Here is a 17367-nt window from a genome sequence, read left to right as displayed (position 1 = left end):
AAAACAGGCCAGGCACAGTGGCTCATGCCTGTAATCCCAGCACTTGGGAAGCTAAGGTGGGTGGATTGCTTGAGCTCAGGAGTTCAAGACAAACCTGAACAAGAGCAAGACTCTGCCTCTAAAAAATAGCTGGGCGTGGGCAGTGCCTCTGGCTCAGTGAGAAGGGTGCTGACCCCATATACCAAGGGTGACGGGTTCAAACCCGGTCCTGGCCAAACCAACAAAATATAGCCAGGTGTTGGGGCGGGCGCGTGTAATCCCAGCTACTCAGGAGGCTGAGGCTAGAGAATTGCCTAAGCCTGAGAGCTGGAGGTTGCTGTGATGCCACAGCACCGAGGGCAACAAAATTAGACTCTATCTCTAAATAAATAAATAAAAATAAAAATAGCTGGGCATTGTGGTGGATGCCTGTAATTGCAGCTACTTGGGAGGCTAAGGCAAGAGAATCGTTTAAGCCCAAGAGTTTGAGGTTGCTGTGAGCTGTGACACCATGGCACTCTACTATGGGCAACAAAGTGAGACTTTGTCTCAGAAAAAAAAATTAACAAAACAAAAAGTTGGTTCTTTTCAAAGATAAACAAAATTGATAAACCTTTGGCCAGATTAACTAAAAACAGAAAATTAAGATCTGTAATAATTTCAATCAGAAACAAAAAAGGGAAAATAACAACTGATACCTCAGAGATACAAGAGATCATTTCTGATTACTACAAAACCCTCTATACCCAGAAATTTGACATTGTGGAGGAAAGGAACCGATACCTGGAATCACAAATCACACCCTCTCCCTAGACTTAACAAGGAAGAAATGGGTCTCTTGACTAGACCAATATTAAGCACCAAAACTGAAGAAACAATAAAAAGCTCCCAACAACAACAAAAAAGTCCTGGACCAGACAGCTTCATACCATTCTATCAAACCTTCAAAGAAGAGCTTGCACCTATACTGCAGAACCTATTCCAAAACATGGAGAAGGAAGGAACCTTCCACAACACCTTCCTATGAAGCAAACAAGGACCCAACAAAAAAAGGAGAAATACAGATGGGTTTCACTAATGAATATCAATGAAAAAAATACTCAGTTAAATCCTAGCAAATAGAATACAGCTTACACATTATAAAACTTATACATCACAATCAAGTAGGCTTTATCCCAGGGATGCAAGTTTGGATTAACATATGCAAATCCATAAATGTAATTCACCACATAAATAGAAACAAAATCAAGGACAATATGATCCTCTCAATAGATGCAGAAAGAGCATTTGATAAAATTCAGCATCTTTTTCTAACAAGAATGCTTAAGAAAATAGGCATAGAGGGCACATTTTATTTTTTTCTTTGAGATAGTCTCTGTCGCCCTGGGTAGAGTGCTGTGGCATCATAGCTCATAGCAACTTCAAACTCTTTGGGTCAAGCAATCCTCTTTCCTGAGTATCTAGGTCTATAGGCACCTGTCACAATGCCTGGCTATTTTTTTTTTTTTCAGAGATGGGGTCTCATTGTTGCTCAGGCTGGTGTCAAACTCCTGAGCTCAAGTGATCCATCCTCCTCAGCCTCCCAGAGTGCTGAAATTATAGGTATGAGCTACTCAGCTCGGCCCTGAGGGCACATTTCTTAAATTGGTAGAAACCGTCTATGACAAACCCACAGCTAATATTATACCAAATGGAGTAAAACTGAAAACATTTCCACTTAACTACTGGAATCAAACAAGATGTCCACTATCGCCACTTCTATTGAATAGTTTTGGAAGTATTAGCCAATTCAGTAAAGAGAAGGATGTTAAGGGGATCCAAATGGGGATAGAGGAGGTCTAACTCTCACTCTCTGCCAATGAAATGATCTTATACTTAGAAAACCCCAGAAGAGACTTAACCACAGAACTCCTGGAAGTGATCAAGAAATGCAGTAACATCTCAGTGTATAAAATCTGTGTCCACAAATTAGTAGCCTTTGTACATCACCAACAGTCAAGTTGAGAAACAAATCAAGGACATAATACCCATCACAGTAGCTTCAAAGAAAATGAAAAACCTAAGAATATACCTAATAAAGGAGGCAATGGACCTTTACAAAGAGAATTGTAACACCTTAAGAAAAGAAATACGAAAAGATATTAACAAATGGAAGAACATACAATCCTCTTGGCTGGGAAGAATTGACATTGTTAAAATGTCTATACTACCCAAAGCAACCTACAGATTTAATGCAATCCCCATTAAAATACCAAAATCATACTTTGAAGAACTCTGACAAATAGTTCTTCATTTTGTATAGAACCAGAAAAAATCCTATATAGCCAAGGCAATTCTTGAAAATCAAACAAATCTGGAGACATCACTGTACCAGATTTCAGGTTATATTTGAAGTCCACAGTAGTCATAATAGCATGGTATTGGCACAGACATATGGAACAGAATAGAAAACCTTCAGATGAAACTGGCCTCTTATTGCCATCTGATCTTTGATAAACCAAACCAAAGTATACACTGGGGGAAAAAAATCTCTATTCAAAAAGTGGTGCTGGGAAAATTGGATAACCACTGAAATTGGACCTGCACCTCTCACCAGTTACAAAAATTAACTCAAGATAGATAAAAGATTTAAATCTAAGACATGAAATAATAAAAATCTTAAAAGAAAACATGGGAAAAATTGATGGTATTGGCCTGGGGAAAGATTTTATGAAGAAGACCTCACTGGCAATCACAACAACAACAAAAATAAATAAATGGGACTTAATTAAGTTAAAAAGCTTCTGCACAGGTAAGAATACAACAATTAAAGCAAATAGACAACCTTTAGATTGGGAAAAGATACTTGCATGTTACAAATCTGACAATGGGTTGATAAATAGAATCTACAGAGAACTCATATTGATCAACAATAAAAGAGCAAATAATCCCACTTATCATTGCACAAGAGACATGAACAGAATCTTCTTCCAAGAAGACCAGCAAACATGAAAATGGCCAGCAAACATGTGAAAAATGCTCATCGCCGGGCACAGTGCCTCATGCCTGTAATCCTAGTACTCTGGGAGGCCAAAGGTGGGTGGATTGCCTGAGCTCAGGAGAGACTAGCCTGAGCAAGAGCAAGACCCAGTCTCTAAAAATACCTGGGCGTTGTGGCGAGTGCCTGTAGTCCCAGCTACTTGGGAGGCTGAAGCAAGAGAATCTCTTGATCCCCAGAGTTTGAGGTTGGCGTAAGCTATTACACCACGGCAAAAAACAAAAGAAAAGAAAAAAATGCTCATCATCCCTAATCATTGGAGAAATGCAAATCAAAATCAACTTGAGATATTATCTACCCCCAGTGAGAATTAGCCCACGTTGCAAAGTCTCAAACCTGCTGATTCTGGCAAGGGTGTATAGAGAAGGGAATACTTTTACACTGTTGGTGAGACTACAAACTAATACAGCCTCCTTGGAAAGAAGTATGGTGAATCCTCAAAGAACTCAAAATAGACCTTCCATTTGATCCCATTACTTGGCAACTACCCAGAAGAAAAAAATAATTTTACCATAAGGACGTTTGCTCTAGATTATTATTATTATTATTATTTTTTTTTTTTTCAGTTTTTGGCCGGGGTGGGGTTTGAACCCACAACCTCTGGTATATGGGGCCAGCGCCCTACTCTTTGAGCTGCAGGCACCGCCCATGCTCTAGATTATTTATTGCAGCTCGATTTACTTGTTTTTTTTTTTTTGAGACAGAGTCTCATTATGTCACCCTCGGTAGAGTGTCTTGGAGTCACAGCTCACAGCAACCTCCAACTCTTGGACTTAAGCGATTCTCTTGCCTCAGCCTCCCAAGTAGCTGGGACTATAGGTGCCTATCCACAACGCCCAGCTCTTTTTTTGGTTGCAGCCATCAATTGTTGTTTGGCGGGCCTGGGCTGGATTCGAACCTGCCAGCTCATGTGTATGTGGCTGGCTCCTTAGCCTCTTGAGGCACAGGCACCAAGCCAATTTTTTTTTTCTTTTGTTGCCGTTGTCATTGTTTAGCAGGCCCAGGCTGGACTTGAACCCGCCTGCCTTGTTGTATGTGGCCGGCGCCCTACTCAGTGAGCTACCGGTGCTGCAGCTCAATTTATAATCTTAAAGATGTGGAAACAGACCAAGTGCCCATCAACCCATTAATAGATTAATAAACTGTATACCATGGAATACTGTTAAGCCATAAAAAAGATGGAAAGTTTTTTGTTTTGTTTTTTTTTGGCCGGGGCTGGGCTTGAACCCGCCACCTCCGGCATATGGGACCGGCGCCCTACCCGTTGAGCCACAGGCGCCGCCCAGATGGAAAGTTTTTATCTTTTGTACTAACCTGGATAGTGTTGGAGAACATTCTCTTTAGTAAAGTATCACAAGAATGGAAAAACAAGTGTCTAATGTACTCTGTACTAATATGAAGCCAGTAGATGAATTAATACATGCTTATACAAGAAAAACTCAATTCAAGTTCAGGGGAATGGGAGAAGGGAAGGGAGAGAAAAGCAGAGGGAGGAGGATTGGTGTGCTCCCCATTAATGGGCATAATGTTAAGGGTGTATGGCACACCTTCTCGTTGCGGGACACAACTGCAATAGTGTCCTTACCAAACAAACGTAAGTGTTGTAATCTAATCGTTTGTATCCTCACATCATCTGCAGTAAAAAATGTTTATATATAAAATATGAGTTTGGGGGCGGCGCCTGTGGCTCAGCGAGTAGGGCGCTGGCCCCATATACCGAGGGTGGCAGGTTCAAAGCCCCAGCCAGACTGTAAGAAAAAATAGCTGGGCATTGTGGTGGGCACCTGTAGTCCCAGCTACGTTTTTCTAGACGGAAAAACACATTAAATAATAAAACACATTAAATAGCTATCAACATTAGGAATAACTTTCAACCTTGCCAGCATCACTGGTATGATGTATATTTAATTAAAGCACACTTCCCCTACCATATACTTAAAATGACAATTAAAGCCATTCTTTTAAATGTTTGTGACTCTTTCCTAAAGCCAAAGTTTCTGTTGAAATATGTATTGACACACCCCTGAGTACAAGGTGGCATGGTTGTGTACATATGCTGCCTTCCTGGGGATTCAAAAACTGGTTTTTGATTTTGAATAGTTAGTAATATAGTGCTATTTAAGCTATTAATGATTAAAGTTAATAACATTTTGTACACTTTCCATATAGTCTGTTCATTAAGTAATCTTTTTACAGTTACATCAGGCCTGAACTCGTCCATTCAGAAAGCTTCAAATTATAGAAACAATACTGTTCTATACGAGTGACCGATTATGCTTTCTTTGGCCTACCTTCTTTATTCTGTGGTGAAGTTGAGGCTTGTAAGTCAAAACAAAGGAACTAACTTACTATCCACCAATTTATACAGAATTCACAGTATCTATGACTTTTTTAAACTAAGATCTGTTAAAAAGAAATGTTTCAACAGATGACCGTGTATAATACCATGTGGTGAAAATGCATTCAGACTTATTAAATGATGAACTTGTTAAAAAAAAAAAAAATGCTGAGGCAAGGGAATTGCCTAAGGCTGAAAGATGGGGGTTGCTGTAAGCTGTGATGCCATGGCAAAGTGAAACTCTACCTCTAAAAGGTTGAGGCAAGGGAATTGCCTAAGCCCGAAAGATGGAGGTTGCTGTGAGCTGTGATGCCATGGCAAAGTGAAACTCTACCTCTAAAAAAACAAAAAATTAAAATATGAGTTTGTTAATTTTCTTATATGTGGTGCCCTTTGGGACACCCTGTATTACAGAGGAAAACCAAGCTATTTTTTTCATTAAAATCGTCCTTAATTTGTAAATACGAATAAATAATCAAGTATGACTAGAAATTTTTTAAAATCATTAGTCAGCATGAAACCGAATAAGCATGAAAAGAAACAACTGGCCCCTGAGGGAAAAGAAGGTAATTCCAGGAAACATGCATAAGGTAAAGATGAGGCCATGAATTAGAGCTGATTGCATCCTGTGGTATTATTTAATGTGTTTTTCCGTCTAGAAGCTTAATCAGATTCAAGTTCAGTTTGCTTGGGAAGACTCACACATAGGTGGGAGTATGATCTTCCATTAGGAGAAACATTGACTGTAAGTCATCCTTTTTATGATGTTAGTGGCCATTGACACTCAATGCATAGATTCCATTAATTCATTAGTGGCTGGTATAATATTAATTTAAAATAATTTCAATATGGAGCGAGACAGGTCACATCTATAATCCTAGCACTCTGGGAGGCCAAGATGGGCAGATTGCTAGATTGCTTGAGCTCAGGAGTTCAAGACCAGCCTGAACAAGAGCAGACCTCATCTCTACTAAAACTAGAAAAACTAGCCAGGTTTTGTGGTGGGTGTCTGTAGCTACTCGGCTGCTAGAAAGGTTGAGGCAAGAGGATCTCTTGAGCCAAAGTGTTTGAGGTTGCTGTGAGCTCTGATGCCATAGTACTCTACTGAGGGCAACAGAGTAAGACTCTGTCTCAAAAAAAAAAGTTCCTACCAAAGGGCATGGGCATTTTAAAGGTCTTAATGACTATTATCAAATATTCCAGTAGGGTGTAACACTGGAAACTCTGTCTAAAAGAATTTAGTGTTTAAGAATGCCTCTTTCTCATGCTTGCTGTCTGGTTACCTTTTTTTTTTTTTTTTGAGAGAGTCTTACTCTGTTGTCTGGGCTAGAGTGTGACGGCCTCAGCCTAGCTCACAGCAACCTCAAACTCTGGGGCTCAAGCAAGGAATAAAAAAATTTTCTATAAATTTATATTTTATATAAATAAAAGTGAATAAATAAAATAATTTCAAAGAAAAATTAATTTTTAAAAGAAAAATTTATTTAAAATACATGCATGCTGGTATAGTAGGTATAAATTAAAAGGACAAAGTTTACGCCAATTCTAAAATGATCCCAACCCATTCCTCTGTTACAGCAATTAAGCCAGTTTTGGTATAGTCAGGAAACTGCTTTGCGACTTGCACAGGAAGTCATTGCTGCTACTGGAGAAGGTGGCAGGTGAGATTCATTTTTAATTCTCTTTTTGTCTTCTAGTCTAAAGTAAATTTAGAATGTCCTTCCTAGTAGAGATGGTTTGCAGCACATGACAAAGATGTGCTGCAATACTGAGTTTAGGGACCCACTCCAGTATCTATACATTGTAGGATTTCTTATCTCTGTTTTAACATTTTCTAACCTGATTCCTATCTTTATAGTTTTACAGTTTGCTTTAAAAGAAAAAATTGTAATGTTTGAGTCTTCTGAAATTTTAAGAATATAGGTTTTTCTTTTCTGTTAATTTTATTTTTATCAAAACTTTGTGCGAAAGTTCTAAAAGATTTATCTAAAAAAATCTATTGCTTGTTTCTCCTGTAGCTACCTTCACTTTCATCTCCCTTTCAATTTATTCCTTGGTATTAGGACGGCTCCTGTGGCTCAAAGGGATAGGGCGCCAGCCCCGTATGCCGGAGGTGTCGGGTTCAAACCCAGCCCTGGCCAAAAACTGCAAAAAAGAAAAGAAAAACCTTGGTATTTATCATCAGACTTCAAAAAAACGTTTATATTGTTATGACTACGTAAGTGTTCTTTACAGTTGAGCCTCTTCCTTTCTTTTCATTTTCCATGAAAACATAGTTCTCTTAATTTTATTGTAGTCTATCTCCATGTCACTAAATTACCCCTTAATTCTCTTTCTAAATCTGCTATAAATAAGTTAAAACATACTTCAACTTTTTTTTTTTTTTTTGAGACAGAATCTCACTTTGTCACCCTCTGTAGAGTGATGGGGCATCACAGCTCATAGCAACCTCAAACTCTTGGGCTTAAGTGACTCTCTTGTGTCATCCTGCCAAGTAGCTGGGATACAGGTGCCAGCCACAATGCCTGGCTTTTTTGTTTGTTTGTTTGTTTGTTTTCTTAGAGACGAGGTCTTGCTCTGGCTCAGGCTGGTCTTGAACTCCTGAGCTCAGGCAATCCACTCACCTTGGTCTCCCAGAGTATTAGGATTACAAGTGTGAGCCACTGCACTGGCCTGTTTCAACTTTTTTTATTTGAGACAGAATTTACTTTTCTGAGACAGAATCTTACTCTTTCTAGTGCCCAGGCTAGAATGCCATGGCATTAGCTTAGTTCACAGCAACTTCACACTCCTCGGCTCAAGTTATCCCCTCCTGCCTCAGCCTCCAGAGTAGCTGGGACTATAGGTACCTGACATAATACCCCACTAATTTTTCTATTTTGAATAGAGATGTGTTCTTGCTTTGCTCAGGCTGGTCTAGAATTCTTGAACTCAAGGGATCCTTCCACCTCAGACTCCCAGAATGCTAGGATTACAGGTGTGAGGCACCACTCTGGTCTGGTCTTGTCTCCTCATCGTGTAGTATTGTCTTCTCATCGTCTCATCTTTAGAAAGTCTTACTTTTGTCTCCTGGGTAGAGTGCCATCGCATCATAGCTCACAGCAACCTCAAATTCTTGGGCTCAATCAAGCCATCCTCCTGCCTCAGCCTCCTGAGTAGCTGTGACTACAGGCACCCACCACAACACCCGGCTAGTTTTTCTATTTTTAGTAGAGATGGGAGTGTCTTGCTCTAGCTCAGGCTGGTCTCGAACTCTTGAGCTCAAGCAATCCACGTGCCCCTGCCTCCTAGGGTGTGAGGATTACAGGCGTAGTCACTGCACCAGGCCTTTATTTTTTTTAGTAGTGATGGGGTCTTAATCTTGCTCAGGCTGGTCTTGAACTCCTGAGTTCAGGGATACTCTCACTTCGGCCTCCCAGAGTGCTAGGATTAATAGGCATGAGCTACTGCACCCAGGGTTTCAACTTCTTGAATAAAATTCCTTCCAGGGTTTTGTTTGCACTCTGTTCCAGTTTGTACCCATTGGTTTCTAGCTTTGTTCAGCTCTTATCTTGGTATCTCCCTTCACTGTCATATTGGAGTCCTTTTACCTCTATCTTATTCAGGATTCCCTGTTTCCCGTACCCTGATTCTTAGTTGACAGTGTTATGATGGAGGCATACATCCTCCTGTAGCTTCTACAGGGAAGGTATATGGGATTGAAACTTTCATGTCTGCAAATGCTTTTGTCCTCCCCTTACTCTTGATTGTGATAGTTTTGTTGGATAGCTCATTCCAGATTTTGAAGACATTTTTCCCTTGTCTCCAGGCTTCCATAGGTACTGGCAAGAAATCCAACATCATTCTGATTTCTTGTAGGAAACCTGCCTTTTTCCATCCTGCCTGCTGCAAATTTAGGATTTTCTCTCAAGCCCCAGTATTCACTGTGTCTTGGTGTGGAGCTTTCATGTACTGTCCTGGGTGCTGGGGAGCCCTTCATGTTCATCATTCATGTCCTTCAGTTTGAGAAAATTATCTTAAATTAGTTATTTGATTTCTTTTCTCACTGTTTTTTTTCTGTTCCTCTTTCTGGAACTTCTATTATTTGAATATTGGACCTATCTTCTAATTTTCTTCTTTTGCTATCTACTGTCTCTTTATACTACTTTCTGGGAGAATTCCTCAGCTGTGTCTAAACTTTCTACTGAGTTTACCCTATTTGTTACTAATTAGTTATCTGTAGCTCTTTTCTGGCCTGTAAATATTTCTTTCTTTTTTTTTTTGGCAGTTTTTGGCCAGGGCCAGGTTTGAGCCCACCACCTCCAGATATGGGGCTTGAGCCCTACTCCTTTGAGCTACAGGTGCCACCCAGTAAATATTTCTTTATTATTGTATCTCATTCATCCTTCTGAGGATGTTACAGGATCTTTGAAAAAGTTTTCTTCTCCCTGTAGAGTCCGTTTAATTACAAAAGGCTGTTTTCTGTTTATTTAATATTAGATATTTATCTAAGATGTGCTCCTTGCCTGCTGTCCCCCAGCTGTCTGTTCTCATGTAAGGAAGGAGCACTCAGGAGCTGGAAGCTGGGACACAGGGTAGACTCATCTGCATGGTCCCTACACTTGGAGGGTCTGCACGAGCTGTCTCTTAGGGACCCTCAGTGTCAGTGTGGCTAGGCCCTTTCTTGCAGTTGGGTCAGAGGTCTGGGGATGACACTCAAAATTCCTACCTGGAAGTTTAGCATGCAGTTGCTGTCATTCTTGGAGGAACATGACTGAAAGAAGGCTGGTAGTCTCAGATGCAGTGGCTTTAACTTACTCCTCCTAATTGCCACGTGGCTCATCCTCATCAGCTGTGCCTGGCATCCCCTTCCACACATCCCCCAATCTGGAGAATATTCCTTCAGTTTTCCGTCTCAGTTGTGTAGAGGCAGATTCATCAAGGCTTGGGATGTGGAATTTCCTTGGAACCTAACTGCTTCCTAAATAGGCCTTTCAACAAATCCTCCTGGTTTTGCCCCCACCTTCACCCCTTCTCCTTGAGTTACCTAGTTTGGCAGTTTCCAGAGCCCTGGGGGATGCCGTGATGTAAGTAAGCCAGGGTTCTCCTCAGCTTTCTGGGATGCCAGTGCAGGATTTGGCCTCTTCCGATGTGCTGACAATCACCACTCACCATTTGCTTTTCGGTTTCCCAGCTGTGGTTCTTAAGTATCCTCTGGTATCCCCTTCATTCTGGGAGGTATATGCCTAAATAGCAAAACTGATTGAAATTTTATTCTATTTGATTTAGTGCGCTTTCATGGGTGAGAAAATCAAAATGCATGCATTCTGTCTTCCATCTTTAACAGAAATCTGTTTTTCATTTTTCTGTTCTTTTTTAATGATTGTATATAGTTGTTTATTATGTTTTTCTTAATAACTGGTTTTACATATAGTTTTTGTTCTATTAATAATAAAGGCTTTGAAAACAATTTTTTATTTTTCCTGAAAGGCAACTCCATTATTTATAGAACATAAATGATAATTTTAGAGAGGTATGATAACAGGCAATATTTATTGAGCACTTACTGTGTGCCCTCTCATTCTTTCCTTACATCTCTGTGAGGTAGTTATTATATTACACTCTGCATTTTAAAGAGAGCCTCTAACACCAGAGTCAACTATCAGAAAGTTGGGGTTTCAATTCAAGGCCTTTTATCCCATGGCTACCTAATAATCTCTGCTGTCTCTGCCATATTCACTAGTCTCTCTGCTCTCATTCCTTCTTGCATTCTGGACCACTAGGCTGCCTTACTTTATATGCACTGTCCTGCATCCTTTAGAATTTCTCAGGGAAAGTTTGCTAGAGGCAAACTCTCAGATACTGTTTGTCTGAAAATATCTTCATTTCACCTTCTTTCTCAGAAGATATTTTCATTGTGTTTATATAATCCTCAGTTGCTGCTGTTCCCTTGCAGTGCAGTGAAGATGTAATCCCAGTGTCCTTGGGCATCTTCTCTCCCCCGGGGCCTAATCCAGAGCCACTGCTCAGGGACAGTTGTGCCCTGCTGGCCAGGCTGGGACACACAGGTTCCCCACAGAATTCTTGAGCCTTTGTTTTTTGTTTTGTTTTTTTTTGGCCGGGGCTAGGTTTGAACCCACCACCTCCGGCATATGGGACCGGCACCCTACTCCTTGAGCCACAGGGGCCGCTCCCCCACAGAATTCTTATGTGACATCATGGACTTTATCTGCTCCAAGTGTATTTGAGCTGAGAAACATTTTTAGCCTAGCACAGATACCTAACTGGGATGGGTAACACTGTCTCTATTAAAAAAAAAAAATGTATCCATTTTTTGAATTACAGTATATGCACATCATAAAAGTTCATAAGTGACAGAGGGAATTTAAAGGAAATGTCAGTCTCTTCCCCACTGTGTCCAGGTTCCTTAAACCCCCTCCCATGCCTTCCAGAGGTTGCCTATGCATCTGTGAGCAAATATTGCTGTATCCATGAAAGCATATTTTACACTCTTGTGTTCCTTGAATAGATCTTGGATATTGTTCCTTATCAGCATAGAGAGGGCTACTTCAGTCTTTTTAAAATGGCTACAGAACATTCCATTGAAAGAGGTATACCAGAGTCAACTCAACAGTTCAATGTTTAGGTTACTTCTAGCTTTTTCAGCGGCTAATTTTAAAAGTTAACTCTTAGAACATTACTCATTCACAGAACTGAGGACTGCCTGTAATGAAACAGATACTTTAATTTCCTTATAAAAAAAAGAAGCAGAAATTCAAAATAGCTTATCTGAAGTGAAACCTCATTTTAATGTATACTTTTGGAAACCACAGCAGATAGGAGTATTTCAGTATGACTTCAAAATATTTAGTTGGAACTACAAGTATTTGAAATAAATATTAAAGGCCCAACATGAAAATAATGGGTAGATTTAGGCTTTGGGCTAACTACATCTAACTTTTGTTATAGTGTGTTCATGATATTTTACATTTATTACTGTAAAAAGCACATTTATCTTTTCATACCTCAAAATTAGGAGTTGCAGATTAATAGCAAATTCCTTAAAAGTAAGGAACTATAAATTGTTTACTCAAAATTTACTATCACATTAGTTTGCACTATGATTTCCTTTAAGAAAATCTGAACATTAGGGCCTTTTGGCGGGGGTGGTGGTGGTGAAGTAGTTATTTAATTCCATAAGCTATCTATTTAATATGAAGGCCATTTTATGAGTGTGTTCGTTTTGTCTTCTAGAATAGCATGTGTGAGTGCCCCCAGCATTTACCAGAAACTCAGAGAGCTGCACAGAGAAGACTTTTCAATATATATCTTCGAATATGACAAAAGATTTGCTGTGTACGGAGAGGAGTTTATCTTTTATGATTACAATAATCCATTGGATTTACCTCCCAAAATTGCTGCTCATAGTTTTGACATCGTAGTAGCAGATCCTCCCTATCTTTCTGAGGAGTGTCTCAGAAAAACATCAGAAACCATCAAGTACCTGACTCAAGGCAAGATCCTGTTGTGCACAGGTAGATGCTACATTTCATTATTTCACAAAAGCCAGTGACAGCTGATATATAAGTCTTAGGTTTCAAAAGTTGGAAGAGATTTAAAACTCAAATTCTCCAGCACTCTGGGAGGCCAAGGTGGGTTGATTGCTTGCGTTCAGGAGTTCAAGACCAGCCTAAGCAAGAGTGAGGTCCCCATCTCTAAAAATAGCTGGCATTGTGGTGGGCTCCTGTAGTCCCAGCCAATAGGGAGACTGAAGCAAGAGAATTGTTTAAGCCCAAGAGTTGGAGGTTGCTGTGAGCTATGATGTCACACCATTCTAAGGAAGGGAGGCAAGAAAGTGATACTCTGTCTCAAAATTAAAAAAAAAACAAACCTCAATTCTTGGGCCAGTCCATGGTGGCTCACACCTACAATCCCAGCACTTTGGGAACCTGGAGGATTGCTTGAGGCCAGTAATTTGAGTCTGGCCTAGGCAACATAGTGAGACCCTATCTCTACAAAAAAATAAGTACATTTAGTCACACGTGGTGGTGTGCATTCTTGAGTCCTAGCTATTCAGGAGGCTAAGGTGGGAGGATTGCTTAAGCCCAGGAAGTCAAGGTTACAGTGAGCTGTGATTGCACCATTGTACTACTCTAGCCTGGGTAGTAGGCTCAAAACAAAACTCAAATCCTGAATCTACTACTTTGTATGTGACCCTCAAAAGGTTATTAACCTCTCTGCTCCCAGTTTCCTTATCTGTAAACTAGGTAATACTACTTGTCTTTGTGGGTCATGGAGAATTCAGTGATACAATTCACATGAAGTTCTTATCTCAGTGTGTGGTACATAGCGACTGCTTCATGAATATTAGCCATTATTTTTACTTAATCATCATTATCATTATCATCGTCATCAACATTGGTAGTAGTGTTTGATCCAGACAATCTACTGGATAAAAGAGAAATTTAGAATCTGTAGAGTTAGAGTGAATTGCATAAGGTTATATATAGAGGTAGACAAATGATGAGGTTCCTTAAATTAAGAAGAATTTGAGATTGATATACTTGTTTGAGGTGAATATAGTAAAATTGGGGAACTGAAATGTCACCTCCCAATCTCTTTACTCCAGGGCACTCCAGGAATTCAGGCCCATGGGTGTTGTTCCTGGCCCTGGGCTTGGGCCCTCAAGGGTACACTTCTCCCCTGAGCACATAGCTTTGAGCAGGGGCTGAGCCACTCCCTGGAGCTTCAGGGAATCTACTTTGATGTTAGAAATTGGTTATTTGCTCAAAAATGCTACTCTTTGATCACACAAAAATGGTAATTTATTTAATGCTTATTAATTTAACTGCTTACTAACATAGGCAGTGCTCTGACCTCACGGTGTATACATTTTAGTTTTAGGAGCTAGGTTACAAAAAGGTAGCAAAACATACTGAAGAAATGACATTCTTATTCTGACAAGTGTAATGAAAGAAGCAGAGACCAGGGGTGCTGGCACAGTAAGTCTAGAGGGTCACGGAGCTATGGGGGCTGCACCAGGCCAGGCACAGAACCAGGCAGGAGTCTGGTGAGGGTAGAGTCATGGGCATGAGGATCCCCAACAGGTAACAGTTGGGAGTTGGAGTTTTCTTTTCGAAGTGTTCAGCCTGAAATCACAGGATCTAATTTGTCTAAAGAAGTTGGCTTTAACTTTGTACAGAAGAGATTTCATGGGGGAAGTGGGTGCAGGCACCGTATGGACTGTTTCAGTGTCCAGGTGAGAGACAGTAGCTCTTTGGACAAGGTTGTAGCAGTGGGGGGGAGGGGGCAGGAGATGGATTAAAAGATGCTTGAAGATAAAATTGGAAGAGCTCACTGGGCTCTGAGTGTTGGGGAAGAAAGGGCAAGAATGGGGCTGTCCCAGGTTTCTGGCCTGTGAGGGCTGCCAGGGCCACCTCCTGCCAGGGGATGTTGAGGGATCTGGCTGTATTGGAGCAGGGGGTGAAATTGAGAGCAATTGGGGAAAAGGTGGCAGTGCATTCATACTAGTTTGTAAGATTAGATATTACCAAAAAAGAGGTTCTTGACTCCATGGTGGGAAACCCTGGCTTTTAGCAATGAGTTTTGCTTTCCTTATGTTTATTTGTGGGATATAATCTACTTCTAAATTTCTATGTGAGCCCAACTATGAAACTAATTTATGGCTTTCACATGAAAGCTATAACCCTGTTATAACCCAAGAATAGGGGGAAGGAAGGAGGGAGGTGGGCGGAGGGAGGGGGATTGGCGGGATTACACTTGCAGTGCATCTTACAAGGGTATATGTGAAACTTAATAAATGTAGAATATAAATGTCTTAACACAATAACTAAGAAAATGCCGGGAAGGCTATGTTAACCAGTGTGATGAAAATGTGTCAAACGGTCCATAAAACCAGTGTATGGTGCCCCATGATCGCATTAGTGTACACAGCTATGATTTAATAAAAAAATAAAAATTAAAAAAAATTAATAAATTTCTATGTGTCTCAGCTTTGCAAATTAGGAAAATTAAATTTTTTTTTTTTTTTTTTTTTTTTTTTGTGGTTTTTGGCCGGGGCTGGGTTTGAACCCGCCACCTCCGGCATATGGGACCAGCACCCTACTCCTTGAGCCACAGGTGCTGCCCGGAAAATTAATTTTTAAATAAAAAAGAAATGGAGAAAAGTAGGTTATTTTTAAAAATGTTGGAGAAGGTAAAAGGGACCATAGAGACCCTCCTGCTCTATTGTCAAGTGATTTTCTGGGACTTAGAGGCCCTTCCTTGTGGTTGTGTTGATGCTGAAATCTGGGGCTGGTGATTCACCTTTTAGATTCATTTAATTTGTTCTCTTTAGGGGCCATCATGAAAGAACTGGCAGCAGAACTCCTTGGAGTGAAGATGTGCAAGTTTGTTCCAAAACATACCCGAAACCTGGCAAATGAGTTTTGCTGTTATGTGAATTATGAATCTGGGCTAGATTGTGGTCTGTAAATATAGGGAGTAACATGACACAGTCAGTGCCCCTGGCACATTTCTCCTCTTTTTTTATTTTCCTTTTAGATTGAAAAGTTATACCCTCCTCCCCTCCCCACCAAATAAGAGCTGTCCTTGGCCTGATTTTCAAAATAAGATCACAACCTGTCATTGTTTCCTTAAGGAGAACATCTAGTTCAGTCTTCTGCCAACCTGAATCCATGGAATTAGAGTTGGAAGAAACCTTAGAAACTGCCTAATCCACTCTCATTTAATGTATGTAAAATCAGAAGAACAGTTTAGTGGATTGCCCAAGGCCTCCTGAATTAGATAGCACCTCAGCCATGGCCTCAGGCCATAGGTTCCCTTAAATGGGCTCCTTCTGACTGTCTGGCACAGTCTGGTAGCATCCTAGGGCTCGTAGGCCCCCACCCCCATCTTGTACCAACCCCACAGGGAGGTACATTGGTAATCCCAGGAGCTAGTATCTGGGTGCCTACGGGAATTCTCCTCTTCCCAGTTCTGGAAGGGCTAAGATAGTGAAGAGAATGGAACACTGATGGCTTCTGTGCAGCTTAGTCTTGGCGCCCTCACTTTGAATGGCCTGGGAAGATGAAAGTTCTGTCTGTAAACCAAACCCCAGAACCAAAAAGGGAGATGGGAAATATGTGTGTTGTCACTGTTCAAAGCATATTCATCATACACCTGCACCCCAGAGGACGTCAGCAGCCAGAAGAGATGATGGCCCGTTGATTGACGCAAGTGGGATGGACCTCAAGAGCATCAAACTAAATGAAAAAATCCCCAAAGATCATACATTGGATGTTGCTGGTTATAACATTCTTGGAGGGGAAACAGATTAGTGGTTGGTAGGGGTCATGTAGATACAGGAGGAGTCCTCTTGTACTGTAGTAGTAGTCTGTGTCTTGCCTATGGTGGTGGCCTCACGTATCTGCACATGTGACAGCATTACATGAAACTGTACATACGCACATATGTGCATATCTAAAACTGGTTACCTCATACTGGGGTCTGTGAGTTGAACCAGTATTGTTTCCTGGTTGTTACATTGCACTACAGTTAGGTAATTTGTTAGCAAGGGGAAACTGGGCAAAAGGTATGTAAGACCTATCAATAGTATTTTTCCAATTTCTTAGGAATCCACAATCATTTTAAAATAAAAACTTCTAGCTGGGCATTGTGGCAGGTACCTGTAATCCCAGCTACTCAGGAGGCCGAAGCAAGAGGATTTCTTGAGCCTAAGAGTTTGAGGTTGCTGTGAGCTATGATGATGCCATGGCACTCCACTAAGGGCAACAGAGTGAGTCTGTCTCAAAAAAAAAAAAAAGACAATAAAAGCTTTCCAAAAAAAATTCCTTTTCTCTGGGAAAGGATTACACTTCCCCACCTCATACCACTTGCTTTGGCCAACACAATGTGAAAGGAAAGGAAATACATCACTTCTCTTTGGCTGTCCCTTTCTTGTGTGGGGCAGGGCCACAGCCCCCCTGCAGGGTGTGTGTGGGGTACAGAAATGAGCCTATGCCATAGGACATTA

General features: G+C 40.7%; 1 protein-coding gene across 4 annotated transcripts in view; it reads left to right on the top strand.

The window, feature by feature from the left end:
- Nucleotides 1–17167, top strand: part of EEF1AKMT1 (EEF1A lysine methyltransferase 1) — a 56719-nt gene extending 39552 nt beyond the window's left edge. For all 4 annotated transcript variants that reach the window (XM_053563292.1, XM_053563293.1, XM_053563294.1 and 1 more), the window contains 3 exons: nt 6933–7015; nt 12588–12868; nt 15691–17167. In XM_053563292.1, the coding sequence (XP_053419267.1) occupies nt 6933–7015; nt 12588–12868; nt 15691–15827 (501 nt within the window). In that variant the 3' untranslated portion in view covers nt 15828–17167. The remainder of the gene's footprint in view (nt 1–6932; nt 7016–12587; nt 12869–15690) is intronic.
- Nucleotides 17168–17367: the final 200 nt, after the last annotated feature.

This window comes from Nycticebus coucang, chromosome 15 (assembly GCF_027406575.1).
Source record: "Nycticebus coucang isolate mNycCou1 chromosome 15, mNycCou1.pri, whole genome shotgun sequence".
NCBI classification, from domain to species: domain Eukaryota; kingdom Metazoa; phylum Chordata; class Mammalia; order Primates; family Lorisidae; genus Nycticebus; species Nycticebus coucang.
Note: the sequence above shows the minus strand (reverse complement) of the source record. Positions and strands in the feature narration are given on the sequence as shown.